General features: G+C 39.6%; 1 protein-coding gene across 1 annotated transcript in view; it reads right to left on the bottom strand.

The window, feature by feature from the left end:
- The window catches only part of CDH2 (cadherin 2), a 119,605-nt gene that overhangs the window by 13,865 nt on the left and 88,554 nt on the right, over positions 1–17,186 (bottom strand). Inside the window, exons 8-14 of the mRNA XM_054191971.1 lie at positions 15,417–15,554; positions 14,869–15,054; positions 12,360–12,616; positions 10,735–10,877; positions 9,262–9,495; positions 8,704–8,937; positions 6,454–6,593 (exon numbers count right to left, since the gene is read on the bottom strand). Of these exons, the coding sequence (XP_054047946.1) occupies positions 6,454–6,593; positions 8,704–8,937; positions 9,262–9,495; positions 10,735–10,877; positions 12,360–12,616; positions 14,869–15,054; positions 15,417–15,554 (1,332 nt within the window). The remainder of the gene's footprint in view (positions 1–6,453; positions 6,594–8,703; positions 8,938–9,261; positions 9,496–10,734; positions 10,878–12,359; positions 12,617–14,868; positions 15,055–15,416; positions 15,555–17,186) is intronic.

The raw sequence follows: 17,186 nt of genomic DNA, 5'->3' as shown, positions 1-17,186 counted from the left end.
TGCATGAATACAGGCCTAGACATATGACTAATACAAAAAAACCACTACACCTGTTTCTCATTTTCAAAGGATGCAGCCTTTGCAAAGAAATATGAAAGTTCAAGTCTATCCCCATGCAAGAAATAATCAATTAGTCACCAGATCACTTAATTTGACAATGACAGCTGGAAGTGTCATTCACTAAACAAAATCAGCTGCCGTGGTCTAAGTGCACATAAAACAACATTGGCAGAAGTTTGCATCGCACCCATCCCCTTTACAGGATGATGCCTTAGTGTAAATCCAGTTTTATTGCTGGCTGAAGAGAACAGAGCAAACTATAACTTTGGATAACATACACGTCCTGCTTTGCCTTTGTGTTCCAAAACCAATTACTGTCTACTCCAACAGAGAAATGGGATGGGGGAGCAAGGGAAGAAACATTTTACACAGCTGAATGTTCCCACCTGCCAAGGTCTTTTAAAAACAAAGAAAAAGGAAGTGAAACCCAATCCTGCTATATCTTACTATTTTACCCCCAAACCCACCAAGCATCACCCTAAAAAACTAGTAAGAAATTTTCACATAAAAAAAGCAAAAATCTCCAACCCACCGTAAATCTTACATCCACTGAAATAATGGGACTCCAAAGAAAGCAAAGCACAGAGGACTGACTAGATGTAGGCTGCAGGTGGGGTGCTAGTTAAAATGCCTGCACTAACAGTTGCTCTTTATTTGCCACTCACATTTTTTATTACTTTCTGCCATATTGCTTTTCCCATTTGTTTTTATTATAGATGCATCTGGAGCATTACAAGTTAGTAATTTTTAGGATAACCAAGAAGCTAGCTTATCTCTTTTAATAATAAAAAAGGTGAAAGTTAAACTCCAGCTGCAGATAAAGCACAATAACAGGCGTAGGTTCTAGATAGGATAAAATAAAACACAAAACAATTTTGTAATGGAATTATGGAAACATTACTTTTCGTATGTTGAGATAAAGATTCACCAAGGAATGACAGTAATTCCTCCACAGGAGCACTGCATGAGTCACTCATTCAAAAAAATGAAGTTAATGTCTTAGTAAGCAAACACAATCCCCAAAATAACTACCTTGTAATTATAATGTTTTATATTGCTAGAGATATCTTAGCAACAGTTATTCCATTCATTCTCATTAAAAATTCTAAACATAAAATAGGTTCCATACTTAATGCAATGCAAAATAAAGGTTAGAGGGCGAGAGTAAGTGATCTGAATAACACTCAGATAGGGTGGCGAAAATAAACTATACTCAAATGGATTTATAAAGTTCATTGAGTAGGTAAGGTCTGTTGTCATGTTTACAACAGAGGTTATGACAAGATCCAGCATACAAGACCAATGTAATTTTAAGATGCACGCATACGAAGTTATGACAGTAAGAAAAAAAAAAAAAATCAAACAAAAAATCCAAAGGTTTACTCAATTTGTTTTTATCAGTGACACACAAATGCTGGAATAAAGCTACCCTTTCATTGAAGGAGCAGTTTCTGTTTAGAATTTATAACCTATCATATAAAAATAAACCATTATGGTTTTATTTGTAATGCTATTATTACCTTTAAATTAAATGCTCTTTTCTTTCTCTATATAAATGTAATAAAACACGACAAAAAGCAAGCTACTGACTAATGTCTGAATACACACGTAAGAAAAGTTGATGTAGGACAGAACAAACAGAATCCTTACGAAGAATAATACTTTGAATAATCGTAAAATCATTGCATTAGAAACTTGTGCTGAAGAGATTTGAGGGCAAGATTAAAATACAGGTTCAAAAGAGGTGATCAATACTATCAAAGCATACCATGCACTTGCTTGGGCAACTTGCTTCAACTGGACCATCTGCATGGGGGGCAAGTACTACTGAAATTCAGAAAATACTATAGAAATGGGCTCAAAGGAGATAAGAGGATCATCTTGTGCAATGAGATGTATACAAAAGCAATTACATGGAAAAAAATGTATCACAGTTATCAAGTTGACATATGCTGCACGTATCCCAGTTGAGCACCCACTGCCTCGATGTAAATCACACGAATGGCCTCAGATATGCGACGAAAACGAAATTAGTGATGCTTATGGGTTGTGATCTGCTATGTGTGTGACCTATGCTGCAGACATGTGCTAAGTGCTTTAACACTCAGCCAACGTGAGGTTTTGGTACTTAGAATTGACAATACTGTTACAAGCTGAGAGCACATTACGTCAGGGGAGAATATTTGTCATTTGTATCTCACACCTCCCGTTTGCTAAACAGCTACAAACTCTAGATCATACGGCCCATTAATAATCAAGACAGTCACTATCAGCTTCATAATTTGTACCTAAATTAGGCACATCTACCTCAGAATATAGCAAACCGTAGTTTGTGTTGTGTTGTGTCGTGTGTGTATCCCCCCACCCCCAATTGCTGGGTTAAACATTCAGATGGAATTTAAAAAAAAACTAAATCCAAAACAAATTAAATAATCCCACAACACTTTTCCCCTCCCCAAACCCATAACCAAACCAGTCTCACTGACTTCTGTGGTGGAATGATGCTGACTCAAAGCCTCTCACGGCCCAGCTCCTGTAAACCAGGTGGCCAGACTGTTAAAACTAGACAATATTGAAGAAAATCCTGAGAATAATCACAGACCTTCTATCTGGAATATCTCTGCCCCCTCTCCTTCCTCCCTTATCCCCAAATTCTGCTAGCACAGTGATCTTTGCTGATACCAGGAAAAAATGTTTCTGCCTGAGATGACAGGAGTGCTGTACAGCTTTCACAGCCAGTTTTTCAGACCAAATTTCTGACAAACAGAAGTTTAGGTGAAAAAAGTCCAGAATATTTCCAGTGTTGACAACACTCTTCAGTAGGGAGCAGGATGACTTCAGTTATGACCCACAGCTCAAGAGCATCTCTGGCTTAGGGAATTAAAAGCATTTTTCTCAACTGCTGTGGAGATCACATGACCCCGTGTACATCATGCCAGGCTAGAGGAAGACTATGAATCATTCAGGAACGTCTATTTATTTTACAAGCATTCAGTCTGTCAGAGTGAATGAAGCAGGCCAAGATGGCCTCAGATGGGATTAACAGAAGACCTTCACGATGGAATAAACTGCTCTTTTATGACAGACTTCACATAATAATTCCTTGGAAATGCTAGCACAGGAGAAAAACAAACAAACAAAAAAGAAAACCAAGCAGGAATTCCACCTTGTTGTTGACAGTTGCTATGACTCAGAGGAACTATCTGGAATTTGGAAATCATCAAGTTTGTTGCGGGAGACATTACTCTGATAACATGAACAAAGAGTTTGAAAGGAACATGCCAAGCATGCTTTAGGAGTTTCTGGGTCTGCCATGACAGCTAAGAAACCCAACTGCACAGCTTCCAAATAAATAAACCCTCTTGAATAAGTAAATTACTCCAAGAGCAAACCCACAAGTCTAAAAGTAGCTTGGTTCAGGATGCAGAGAGTCCTAAGTTCTATCACTCATCTTCAAGCCCTACCAGCCGAAGCCAAATCACCTAAAGATCTGGGATAAACAAGAAAAATATGAGGCCACACAGAGTAAGTTTTCAAGTATTCATCAAGAAAAACAGGCAATTTTAAGAAGGCATAAGTAATTTGCTTGCTATAAACAGAAATAAGTAATTTTAAAAGGTACAGATTATGCAAGTATCTGAAGCTTTTAAAATGTTTTCGCAGAGATTCCAGGAAGCTTTCAGCATTCCCTTTTTTTTTTGCTGCAATAGATGCACCCTGGGTTGGATGGTTCTGTTTCTGGGTCACCTTGTGCACTGCCTTCTACTGAAGGTGCTTGTTCAATCAATCCTGAGAGTTTGGGGGAAAGTGCACCATGAAAAGTTAATATTGACATTGAGCACTTTCTTCTGTCATTTGCTGATGACTTGTGGATGCAAGGCTGACGTGAAATATTTTTTCTTGATTTTAATAGAACAGTGGCAGTTTTACCCTATGAGGCCTCATTCTGAAAATAGATTTTTGATGGCAGTCTCATACTTTTTTAGAACACTTCAACTTTGACACTTTAATGCTTTAACTTTGATAAAAACACAGAGATCTTCATGGCCAATGCCTTTTACCCACAATGTTCTGCACACAGGTTTGCTTGTGCAGTACTTCGCTAAGCCACAGTTTGCAGAAATGAGATTACTACTTGTAGGGAACTTGTTGGGACGTTTCAAAAGCTTATAATTCCAAGTTCTTAAATCTCACATAAAATGCGTGCAAGACCAAATAAAACCTGATCAAGTAAAATCCTCCCTCTTTCCCCTAGGCACAGGAGGTGAGGGGGACAAGGAGGGAACCAAGAACAAATGAACCTAGGAATTATTATCATCTAGTTAAGCACAGGCAGAGAATAGACTATACAAAACGTCAAACCAAAATAAAGTAAAATAATCTCCCTGAAACGCAAGACAGAACTTATTTCCATCATCCATTGTAATCAGAAATCTAAGTGCCTATGCGAAAAATTTGTGCTCTCTATTCAGCCATTCTGGATAGGAACAAATTCCTAACTTTGGAGCTGTGGGAGAATCTACCCCCTTTTTTGCCTAAAACTCTTGTGGTCTAAAACCACTCTAAAGTGGTCTAAAACTCTTGCTACGGAAGTGGTTATAAAAGCTTGCTATACTTTGTACAAGCTTTTCTTTTCTTTTCCTGCAATGTTTTTTACATCTGGAGTGTATAAAGGCATTTTAGACCCTCAGACACTATGGTCTACTGCTCAATGGATCAGGAATGGGACCGGTGTACCTGAACTATGTGGCTGGCAGCTAAAATAATTAATTTGCAACTGTGGCCTTAAAATTTGTCTTTAGAAAGCAAGCAGAGGTTTTGTGGCTAAAAATCATTCAATTTTCTATAAGCCCTTAAACCTCTCCGTGTCTAGCTGCTTCCTCTGCTCACTGCGAGAGGCAATGATCCTAATTTCACATTTCTTACCACTTTACTGCTACTCCCCCCAGTTTTTCCTTTCATTGTGTGCACTGCGTGATTCACTGCTGGTGAAAGGCTACATTTATGGATGGTTTACATCCTGCTCATCTCTATGGCATGCACACAATGCTACCTCCTGCCGCACTACCCTGACTATACCTCTCTCAAAGACAGCACTTTCACTGGAGAGGAGCACAGTACAAGATCTTAGGAGGAACAGCTGAAGGAGCTGGGGTTGTTTAGCCTGGAAAAAAGGAAGCTCAGGGGAGATCTTATCGCTCTCTACAACTACCTGAAAGGAGGTTGTAGCAAGGTGGGGGTCGGTCTCTTCTCCCAGGTAACAAGTGATAGGACAAGACGAAATGGCCTCAAGTTGTGCCAGGGGAGGTTTAGACTGGATATTAGGAAAAAATTCTACACTGGAAGGGTTATCAAGCATTGTAAGAGGCTGCCCAGGGAGGTGGTGGAATCATCATCACTGGAGGTATTTTAAAAGACAGGTAGACAAACAAGCAGAGGGAAGATATAAATGTCTGTGCCAGTGAAGGGAGACACTTCTCAGGTAACTCAAGTGCCAGATCACTGTGACTGGGGATATGTGGAAGAATTACACTTAATTTTTCAAGGCTTTTTACTGGAAAATTTCTTAGACCCTATTATATGCACTGCTCCATTTGTAATTATTACACTTACTTCTACCACTAATAATGTGCATAAATCTACTGTTTTGTCATGTTCATAAAGCACTTAATAAGCCTCATCTGAAGGAAGGTAATCACACTGCTTGGAAATTCACTAACTCAGAGACAGAGGGGAAAAAGAAGCTATTCTTAGCATATATACACATCACTCCTAGTCCTCTGACATATCAGCAGTGGTTCAACCAGAGGTGATGTGAGAGTAAATGCATATGGCACCTGCCTGGAATGGTATTTGAATAAACACAGATGTGCCCTGACAGCTACTTGAAACATAAATACTTTCCAAGCTGAAATCCCAGTAGTGGCCAATCTGTCAATAGCCAACATTACTGTACATCTAGAAAGGCATTCACCCACCACTAAAATGGTCATATTTGGAATAGACTATATTAGGCACTCTGCACTGGTGATTCTGTACAACAGGATCTCAGACAAGGAATGAAGAATGTTTACAGACTGCAATGAGAGTGGATGTTAATTTTCATTTAAAGGTAACAGCCTTAGTTGCAATATGGTCAGAATGCTGTGACCGTAAGCAGACAAGATACTGGTTTTACATCTCATCCAAAAGGCAAGCAATTGGTATCTCTGGAACTGCAAAAAACAACATGATAAAGCGATGTTATATTTCAGGTTTTTAAAACATTAATTACTGCCTGCAGCATTTAACACAAAAATTAGCTACCTATCATAATGTGTCAATGGAAACAAAACAGATACATTGTAGAGTGAAATACAAATCTCTATGTAAAAACCATTAAGCATTCCTCACCTGATCTTCTTCTCCACCACCTTCTTCATCGTATTTCAGAATGTTGTCCCTCACATCATCTTCTGGATCAATCAAGAGCTGCTTTGCCTGACGCTCTTTATCACGGCGTTTCATCCATACCACGAACATTAAAACTAAAACTACATGGCAAAAAGGGAAGACACAAAACCACATCTTAATTCTGACATTACAGCCATGGTAAATTGTACAAATTTAATACCAAGATTTAAAAAAGAAAAAAAGAAAAAAGCCAAGAAAGTTGGCTTTGACTGTTCTGGATGAGGTTGTTTTTCTAAAAAATAAAAAAAAAAATGTATAGAAGGCAGCTTAAGCAAGAGAAGTTTCAACTCAGGTTACTATAGGCAATTTGATTTGGAAATCAATCACGTTTTCAAGGTCATAAGTCACAAACGGATTCCACATCTGCAAAATAAACTTGTCATGAAAATAAGTAAGGAAGACCAAGCTTCATAAACCACTGCATTCAGAAGGGAATCTCTCCAGTACTGGCAAGAATTCTAAAAGATTATATTATTTATATTTTTTCCTGCTATGTCTCAATAATATATATTAATTTATATAGTTTAAGTTAAATTCTGATGTTTGAACATCACCGAGCTTAGGCTGATTTGGTGTACGACTCAGCGGTCCATGAGAACAGGCCATACTGTTGCCGAAGTTTAGATTTATGTTTAGAAGCAAGAGGAATCAAGGTCAAGGAAAACGCAGTGGCATTTAGGCTATGTATTTTTAATCTTTAATCTCAACAATTTCAAGTTATAGTGTTAAACTGTTTGCTTGTTTACAAACTAAAGCTGTTAAAGAAAACCGAATGAGAAACAAACCAGAATAAATGTGAGTAAATTAATTTCTAATACAATAGGCATGCTTCCAATTACAACCACCTTCACGGAAAGAAATTCCAATGTATCTAGAATCATAGAACGGTTTGGGTCGGAAAAAACCTTAAAGATCGTCTAGTTCCAACCCCCCTGCCCATGGGCAGGGACACCTCCCACTAGACCAGGTTGCTCCAAGTCCCATCCAGCCTGGCCTTGAACACCTTCAGGGATGGGGCATACACAACCTTCTCTGGGCAAGCCGTCTCCCCACCCTGACAGTAAAGAATTTCTTCCTAAAATCTAATCTAAATCTACCCCTCTTTCAGTTTAAAACCGTTACCCCCAGTCCTATTGCTACACTCCCTAATAGAAAGTCCCTCCCCATCTTTCCTGTAGGCCCCCTTCAGGTACTGGAAGGCTGCTGTAAGGTCTCCCTGGAGCCTTCTCTTCTCCGGGCTGAACAACCCCAGTTGTCTCAGCCTGTCTTGTCAGAATATCAATATGTAAAGACTATCTTAAAAGATTTGATAGTTTCAATAAGGTTCTGCTAATTGAATACCTAACATTTTAAGAGTATCTTGTATTGGGAAAATAATTGTACTGCACTTGTGTACAGCCACGGGCTTAACCAGGCTCAAATACTTTTAAAATTTTACTTTATTTTGTTTTTTAAAAATTACTCCTTTCCATCATTGGCATTGAACTGTTGCACAGTATACTTTGAACAGGTTAATCCTTCCTTGTGTTCCACCACAATCAGAAATCCGTTAACCATAATATGTAGGAGAGCTAGCATCTAATTTACTACATTGGACAGACACTTAGTCATGATGTTTGGTCATTTCCCTTATTACAAAACCAAAATACTAGTACAGCTTTAGGCAGTACTTAAACACACCCGTCTCTGTTCCTGCACAGCTGCCTGCTCGTCAGGCCTTATATGAAGGGCTGTGATGTATTACTTTCCAAACTCATCGAATAGCCTACTTACAATTAATCTGAAGCACAACAGTAGTAACACTGGAGCCCTCCTTAAAAGCACTGTTACCCGCTGTGGATGGCATCAAACCACTAGAGGTCTGCAGGATAATCACTTCTTCAACCTGGTCGCTCACTGATGTAACGTAATAAGTGCCCAGGGGCACAGATGGACCATCTCTTTCACAAACCCACTGTGGGGCTTGACTGCCATGCAAGTGCTAGTTATGATCTGCCTCACAGACTCCTAATCCTTTACCTTCAGCAAGTTTTCATACTTGTCCAAGACATTAAACTAAGCAGCAACAACTCTTGGACTTTAGTCTTTAATCATTCCTCTGTCTTTGTCAAGGTACATGGAAGTAGAACATAAGATGGCACTCACAAAGCAAGAATAGAAGACTTAGGATTAAGAGATGTATCTACTCACTGAGCAAGATGATGATACAAAGCAGAATTGCAATGATGGCACCAGTGCCCAGCCCTGCCCCAACGATCCGGTCAACATCAGTGCAGTCTCCATTTATGTCACATTGGCAAACTTTCACTTTCAGCACAGAAGTGCTAGACGCATGTGGATTTCCAGAATCCGTAATTACTATGGGCACATCGTAGATACCAGCCTCCAAGAACCTGATCCTTAAAGAGAGCTGGGCATGATCACCTGTGTGGAAAAATAAGGCACTTGTTAACAAGTAATGTACTGCTTATGTGGGTTTAAAACATTATTGGCAAAAATGGCTCATCTTTGGGCTCTGTGTTAATTTATTGTTCAGCCCACTACATGACACTCGGGACAACAGACTTCTTTCTTACTGTGAACATCTTTTCTTAAAATTTCTTATTCTTTGGGCAACTTACACTAAGGTGCTTTCCTATTCATATTAGCCAAATTCATATATGTTGTGAAGTAACACCAAAGTAAAATACAGAAAAGCATATGCAATAGTTTCTTCAAAACGATTAAGATTTCTGTAACGTTGATTACCACTAATTCGAACAATGGTCCAATTCCTCTTAATACTAGCAGGTGTGTCAGGCAGCTCAAAGGCAAATGGGCCCGCATTTGGATCTATGTCAGGGTCTACAGCAGTGATGTTAATAGCGTTAGGCTGCAGTGTTTCACAAGTTGTGGCTTCTTTTGGATTCACTTGTGGGGCATTATCATTGATGTCCAGCAGGTATATCTGAAGCGTGCCCGTTCCGCTCATCGGGGGAATTCCTTAAAGAAAAGAAAAACGTATTGAGCTTGTTTCCAATTGGAAAGTTACTTAAATTAAGCTACACCAACACTTTTCTATTACCACGTACATATGTTCACCTCAGTTTTGTGATTCTGTCTTTACCAAGCCAATCTAACACTGTCACTGCTCCTGGTAACACACACATTCTTATATAATCTCTCCTCAGAAAAAAACTGTCCTACTCAGCAAAATTCAGCAAATAACTGCAGATCCAGACATCAGGGACTCAGCCGCTTTACTGACCAGACAGCTAGTTCCTCTCCAGAGACAGTCCACATCAAATGCTTCAAAGAAAAAGGTGAAAAATTCGAATAGTTTATCCTCTGGAGAAATTATTTTGTAACTTTTAAGACTAACCATCACCCTTTACCACAAGTGTGCTATTTAAATTCTTTCTAATACTGACTTCCAGCACGCTACTTCTAGACGTTCTTGCTATCCATATATAATGTGTGATGCTTTCGTAAACCTTGGTGAAGTCACACATTTATGTGAACATGTGGCACTGAATTTCTCAGTATAATTAGCAATCGTTCTCATTCCACCCCTACGCCCCATAATCTTCCATTTAATTTTTTTTCCTCCAGAACAGAGCCAAAAGGATAGAAATAGTTGATCTAGGTTTGCTATCCTGTATCAGTTTGCAAAATTTTACCATTTGTCTTCTCCCCATGATAAATAGCCCAAGTGTTTAAGTTTTCCCTTCTAATGCGAGAACGTTCCTAGCTGCACCTGCCCATCTTTCTGGTATCAGCTATGAACAGTACGGCACTCCAGCTGAATTCAAAGGACTCATTTCTGAGCAGAGACTGTTAATTGTCATTAACAAACTGACATTGAAAAGACACGGTTTTTGTTTTCCTCTACGCTGCTCTAACCTGAATGTGGAAAAATACAATATGGCTCCCTCAACACGTTACTCCCCATAAAGCCCACTGATGCTGCTCATTCACTCAGCCTACTGCACTGCTCTGCAGGGTTTTTCAGTTTTCTGTAAACTCAACTAATGTAACTAAGCCAGTGCCTTTCTCCAAACTCACGGAATTAATTTTCAGCCCATTTCCCGAGTAGTGGGAAATATACAAAGTCTGATACTAATACAGACTTCCAACTGGATGTATTCTAAGCACATCTTGCTCTCTGTCCCAGTAAAACTAAATGCCATTCAACCACACAGAAGAAAGCTTTTTGAATAAATATACAATGTTGTTACATACCATTATCAGAAGCAAGAAACGTTGCATTATACATATTATTTTGCACATATATTGACTCTCTGTCCAGAACAGCTGTAGTAGTTATTTGTCCATTAACAGGGTCAATTTTCAGCCAGTTTGCAGGATCTGAAAGCTTTGAGTACCTGTGTAATTGATCACAAGATGCATTATTTATCTGCCAACATAAATACTGACAACAAAGGCAATATTAGTATTTTAATTTGTATTCTGAACACATTTTTGGAATTTGGAGACAATATTTCACAAATTTCCATTTATTAAGTCTTGTTGCTAAAATTCTTGAAAGCACTTATTAAAAACAGTCCTACATTTAGATTCTTGAAGTGCTCTGCCATATAAATTATCGTGTATGAGTGTAAATCTTACAATTACCATAACCTATATAACATGCATATTCAGATCCAATTACAGTATTTACTTAAGGATCTTTCGTGCTTGTTCTGTAGCTAGAGTTATTCATACTAACTTTTATCTTATCAGAGCACTGCGAACAGGAGAGATGTAACAATGAATAAAGAGTGTTAGAGTAGCACTAACTCGCATTATTCTAGTGCTTCCAATATCACTTAATTTTTTAGAGATCCTGGTTTTACTGCATGTTCCTCATCTTAATTTGAAACAGGAGTATCTTTCAAAACCATCCTTCCATCTGATAAATTGACCTTTGATCTGTGCAAGCTATCTTAGGTCATTAAAAATGCATATATCCTTAAGTCCTCATGCTATCCTGTCTACAATGTTATGTCCAGAAATGAGCAAAATAATCAGCAACAGCTAACCAAAATTAAGACAAAATAAAATTTTAAGAACCTTGATTTTGGAAGGAAAGACAGCGAGTAAGTTTTGGAGTTTCCTCCACATGAACTAAAAAAGTTGTTGGATAAGCTAGGAACCTAAATCCTGGTCCAAGGCTAGTCGCTGTGCCTTAGCTTTGCGGTTAATGACCATGTTTTAAACAAGGTATGTGAAAGCGTGCTTTTAAGATTTCCATGTTTCATCCTCTTCACTTTTCTAATTTAGCATAGTTTTAAGACATTAGGCAAATTATGATCATAGCTATCAGTACAAGAGTTCACAGATGGACAACAGCAGCACTTTGCATTGCTGGAGAATAAATGAGAAGAAAGCCCTTCAGATTTGATCAGCAATCTGTGGATTGCTGCCATGTCAAAATTATTGGTTAATTTAAATTGCAAATAATCTTAATTCACACTAGCATGTGTCTGCTCTGACTGAATTTGCTAGGATGCCTCGTATAGAATCATAGAATCATTTAGGTTGGGAAAGACCCTTGGGATCATCGAGTCCAACCATCAAATATATGCATAATGTATACACATGCATAACTTCATTCTACCTTGATGTAGTAGGACTTAGCATTAGAAGATGACCTAGTTTACAGATCTATGAATGCCGGTCAAGTCACCCTCTCTACAGCCAAAAATCTCTTTAGAGAAAGCTGCACAAACACTACAGGAGGTATTAGTATAGCTGTGTGCTATGGTAAATGCAGCCATTTTGTAAGCAGTCTCTGCTCCCCACCCACTCTAGAACATGGATATTGCATTCCAGTTGTTAAATAACTGCAAAATGTTAATATAGACCTTAGAGAGGTTTGCTGCATGTAACGATCTGGGTCCTGAGCAGTGAAAGTCGTCAACATGCTACCAGCAAGCAGCCCTTCTTCTTGACGTACAAGCTTAGGGTTTGGAACAAAATATGGGCTCTCATTCACATCGATGACTGTAATGGACACGGTTGCTGTTGACTGGGGAGGATGCTGAATCCCCTTAGCCAAAGGCACTTGATTTTCCGCAGCTACGGTAAGTACAAACATCCTGTTGGTCTCGAAGTCAATAGGCTGGGAAAAGCAAAGAGCAGAAAGTGTTGACATCTACTTACGATAGCGAAGAGCATACAATAACATTTTTACTTTAAAGCACATTTTTAAATATTACTTGCACTGCTTTTCTCAAAAATGAGCACAGAGCCTAAAGAGAATGCAATCAATGTAACACCTCAACAGGAGACTGGGTTGGGGTTTTGCTTAGCAGCAGCAGTTCTGAAGTCAAAACAGCTAGAAATCTTGTCATTCTTTGGCTTAACTTACTCTGGTACTGCCGTTAGTGGTAACTGAGGGAACAAGTAATTTAATCAGAAAATGATATAGAAACTCCCAGCTGTGTGCCAGGCACTCGCGTGAGCAGATGCACCTCCTGAGGAGCTCTCCTGGGGAGAGAAACCTGCCTCTCTCTGTTATGACAAAGGTTTCCTTCAAACAAGTTCATGACCATACCTAGCCCCATAGATCAGGGATTCCTATGTCCTTAACGTTTCACTAGAAAGACTCTTTGTAGTCCCGGCTAATCCTACTGCTGCTATACCATCTTCACAGTCCAGACAACCTTCGGTTTGGGGTCTTCCTCACTGAGCCAGAAGTCCAATTTAAGGAGTAAAACCAGTTTGAGGCTAGAGTTCCTCTGCCGTGCTGCATAGGGGTGAGGCATTCCCCGACACCTGATTCACCTTAGTACTATGCACTGTACAACTCGTACTGATTCTAGACTTAAGGGAAGCCTGTACTTTACAGGGGCAGTTGGCGCGTAACAGTATGAAGTCAGTGACAAGAGACAATCCAATCTTCATTACAGGTTGACAGATCAACTCATTGCACTGCCAATAAAAACTGTAGGGAGGCTTCCAACTCTTCCCATGTCTGGGTGCTTAAAGGAGTGCTGCTGGCCAGACTGCAGAACTGCCATTTATCACCTCAGCCTGATTTTCCTATGCTGTTTAAGAGAGTCTGATTTCAGATGGTATGCATGGCTACGAACAGGCCCATCATTCCCTTGTATTTGTAGGAAAAAGTTCTTTTTCCAGCGAGGCTCCCACATGCTGCTACTCTGCTGTTAAACCTGGGCAGGTGTAGCAAAGCACTGAGGTACTCAGGCAGTAGAAGGGATAGAATTTGTTAAAAATAAATTTGTAAGTGAACGAAGCCATATCAAACAGGTTAGGGATTCGGAATCTTAGGCTTGCTTCTCTTTGTAATACTCTAGTTTAATCTGTGCATTTTTTAAATTCACTTTTCCAGATGGTTCTGGTTTGATACCATTCCTAGATCTGAAAAAGATGCTTATGTGCCTAATTGCAAAGCACAGACACTCACATAATTCTTGCTGGAAGACTGCAATATAACGATTGGTACCTCTGGGGAAATGCAGTTATAAAACAGAGACAGTTCTTAAAAAAAATACCTAGTGTGAATTACCACTATAGCTGTACAAAAACTATATCTTTTCCTCACCTAGATACTGAGAAGATAAAAAAAAATAAAAATAAAAGGAAGGGGGGGAGAGAGAATGTTTTAATTTCCAAATGGGAACACTGGCATCTCACACTTGACTTCGTAAGTGGATCAGCCAAAACCAGACAGGCCAACTCAGAGATGAGACACTTATCAGAGGGCCGCGAGGAAAGGTGGCTACTTGCCTGGCAGGTTTAATTATAGAACCACATTGTTATTATCACTTGAAATAAGTCACCCCTCAACACAGAGCTTTGTTGGCTAGAGAATGAAGATAAGACAGGTTATTCCATAAAAGGTATTTAAGTGAGGTTTTAAAAATAGCCAGTCTTTAAAAGCCTTTTGTAGAAGTAGCCTCCCACCTATCACTTTTTCGTCTCTGATTGTGCCTTGACTGCCTATATCTGTTCCTTTAATGGGAACATGTTGACATAAAACCTGCAGATAACAAGCGTGAGTACTAATGGAGGCCAGGAGGTAGGAAGCTGTTTCTTTACACTAGCAACAAACACTAAGCAAATGCTTTTTCACAGACTAATTCCTATCTTTTGGCAAATAGAGCTTCAAAATCTGTCATTTTCAACAACCTCATCTTATTTTTTAAAACTGATCAGTTGGAATGCTACTGATAGCGTAAGCAAGAAAATGCTCCAAGAGATGGATGGCTTACTTCTACAAGACAGACAGTGCCCATCCATTTAACTTTCCAGACTTGTGCTGGCCTCAGGAATTCACATTTCCCCCCTGCAACGTTCTCCCACTTCTTCCATCTCTGCTTAATTCTCTGAAGCACAAGCATCTCTTACCTTCACAACTGTCACCAGCCCATCGTTGCTATTGGGATCAGTCAGGATGGTGAATCGACCTGTCGGGTCTCCTCCAGTCATTCGGTACATTGCATTCCATGCAGGCGTGTGGGGCTGATCTTTATCCGTTACCGTCAGATTCGCTACGATCACATCCACCCTGTTTTCTGGTACTTCCCCGTAGAACTGCAAAAATAAGAAGAAAACATTTTTCCTCGGCTGCAGAAGCACACAAGAACCCCGCCATACTGAGCATTCATCAATGTTAGGGAGCGCATCTCTCTCCACTGGAGCTCTCACAATTTAGCTAACGAAGTTTACCTGAGGTCACTCAGAAAACTGATGGTTTGATTACCTTGTCAGCTTTTGCCTTTTGGCCTAAGCAGAGTACTGTAACTAAGGGATATGTATTCTGGACGTACTTCAATTCTGCCTGTCAGTACACTATTTAGTAAGTAATAAATATTTACTCTCTGTGAATGTAACGAGAAAAGCGGGGAATGGTTATAAATACGCACATCCTTCAGTTACTCCCACCCTGTACTTACAGTCATGGCGGTGAACTCTGGAGGATTGTCATTGACATCTGTGACAGTGATGACAGCAGTTGCTGTGTTTGAAAGACCATATGTTGGGTTTCCTTCCATGTCCGTAGCTTGAATTATTAATGTATATTGTTGTACTTTCTAAAACACAAAATGACATCAACATAAGTTTTAGACAAAACTAACATTACCTTAGGACAGCAGGTGTTTCGGAAATTGCACTTTGCTAAGCAATAGAGCCTATCACACTGTTTCTTCTAGTTAGCATCACCCGAAACGACAGGAGCAGAGTTTGTGCCACAGGAGTACAGCACCAGGCTGCACCTCGCTACAGTGAACTACTGCTTGATTTCCTTCAAATATCACTGAGACGAGGACAGGCCGCCTGCTTCCTACTCTCAAAAATGTAAACCACTTTATACAGTTAATGCTGCTCTCACAGATTTAAAAATGCTTTTCAAATGGGGAAAAGCATAAGAGTGCAGTTTACACTAAAACAGGCTAAGTCCTCAAAAGCATTTAAGAGAACTGAGCCAAGGCAGGTTCGTTGGCCAAACGGCCACAACTGCCAAGGTTTTGTTTCAGCCGAGCCCAAGTATAAAACTGCTGTTGCAACTTCTTGCGATCGTTATGGAAACCGAAGATGTCAAGGCTAACAGAGATGAGTGGGGGCACTGGGAGAAAGGGGGAGGGAGCAACTGCACGGGTTATTTCCATAAATGTTAAACACCCCATCTGAGGATGGCCATCTCCTCCTCCTCCTCCTCCTCTCGTCGCTGTGTGTGCCAGTAGTAGCGGCTCCGCTCTCCCGGCAGGGCTGGAGCGGGGCCAGGGCTCCCCCCAGCACAAGGAAGAACTGACCGCAAACTGGCTCGCTCTTTAAAACAAAGTTGATGCGATTGTGTTAAGAAAAAAAAAAAAAAAAAAACCAAAAACAAAACAAACGACCAGCTAGAAAGATGATTTTTTTTTGTGTACAGTTGCTGAGAAGTTGATTTTAACTCATCGACGGTTTCTACCGTGAAATGCAAATATTGTGTGTGCTTTTCCATTTACCAGTTCAGTTTCAAATCTGGCATTTCCCAGCTCAAAGATAGCTAGGTGTTAGCATTCAGTTCTTTCCAAAAGGAAACGTACAAACATAAGAAGCTGCTATTACTTTGAAATACCACTTTCATGAATGGTTTACTAACGTTGGCAAAAAACCTTCTGGCAAAACAAAGAAAAGCACAGTTTTTTCTACTCGGTACCTTATCTTCTCCCACTACTTAAAGACTGGGCTGTGAGACAGATGACTTCCTCATGGAAACTCTTTACAAAAAGGGACTATGGGTATCCATACAAAAAATCCGCAAAGACAATTCCACTAATAATGTCTAACTTTCTTCCAAATTTTGGCCAGACACAACAACAGACATTAGAGATCTAATGGTTATGCACACTTCCAAGCAGCAAATATGAGCCACTGAATAAAACAAGTTTTTAAAAAAAGCTGTATGAATCTTTATCTCCCACTGAGGATAATTTATGCTCATGTCCTCTTTCACAAAGGAACCCTTACAAACACACCCCAAATCTGTACTACTGCATATGCACCCCACAGTTCTTTAAAAAAGCAAGACTAATATTATTTATACAGAAATGCAATATATATGTTTAATAATGCATAAGTATGTATACAAATTCTGGCTTGGAAAACATACTCGCAAAGTGACCTTCAAAAGGCTTCAGTAAACATCCTGAAGGTTTCCTTCATGACACCAACAAGAGCAA

The sequence above is a fragment of the Rissa tridactyla genome, chromosome 2 (assembly GCF_028500815.1).
Source record: "Rissa tridactyla isolate bRisTri1 chromosome 2, bRisTri1.patW.cur.20221130, whole genome shotgun sequence".
Classification (NCBI taxonomy): Eukaryota; Metazoa; Chordata; class Aves; order Charadriiformes; family Laridae; genus Rissa; species Rissa tridactyla.
The sequence above is the reverse complement of the archived record's forward strand: the minus strand, read 5'-3'. Positions and strand labels throughout refer to the sequence as shown.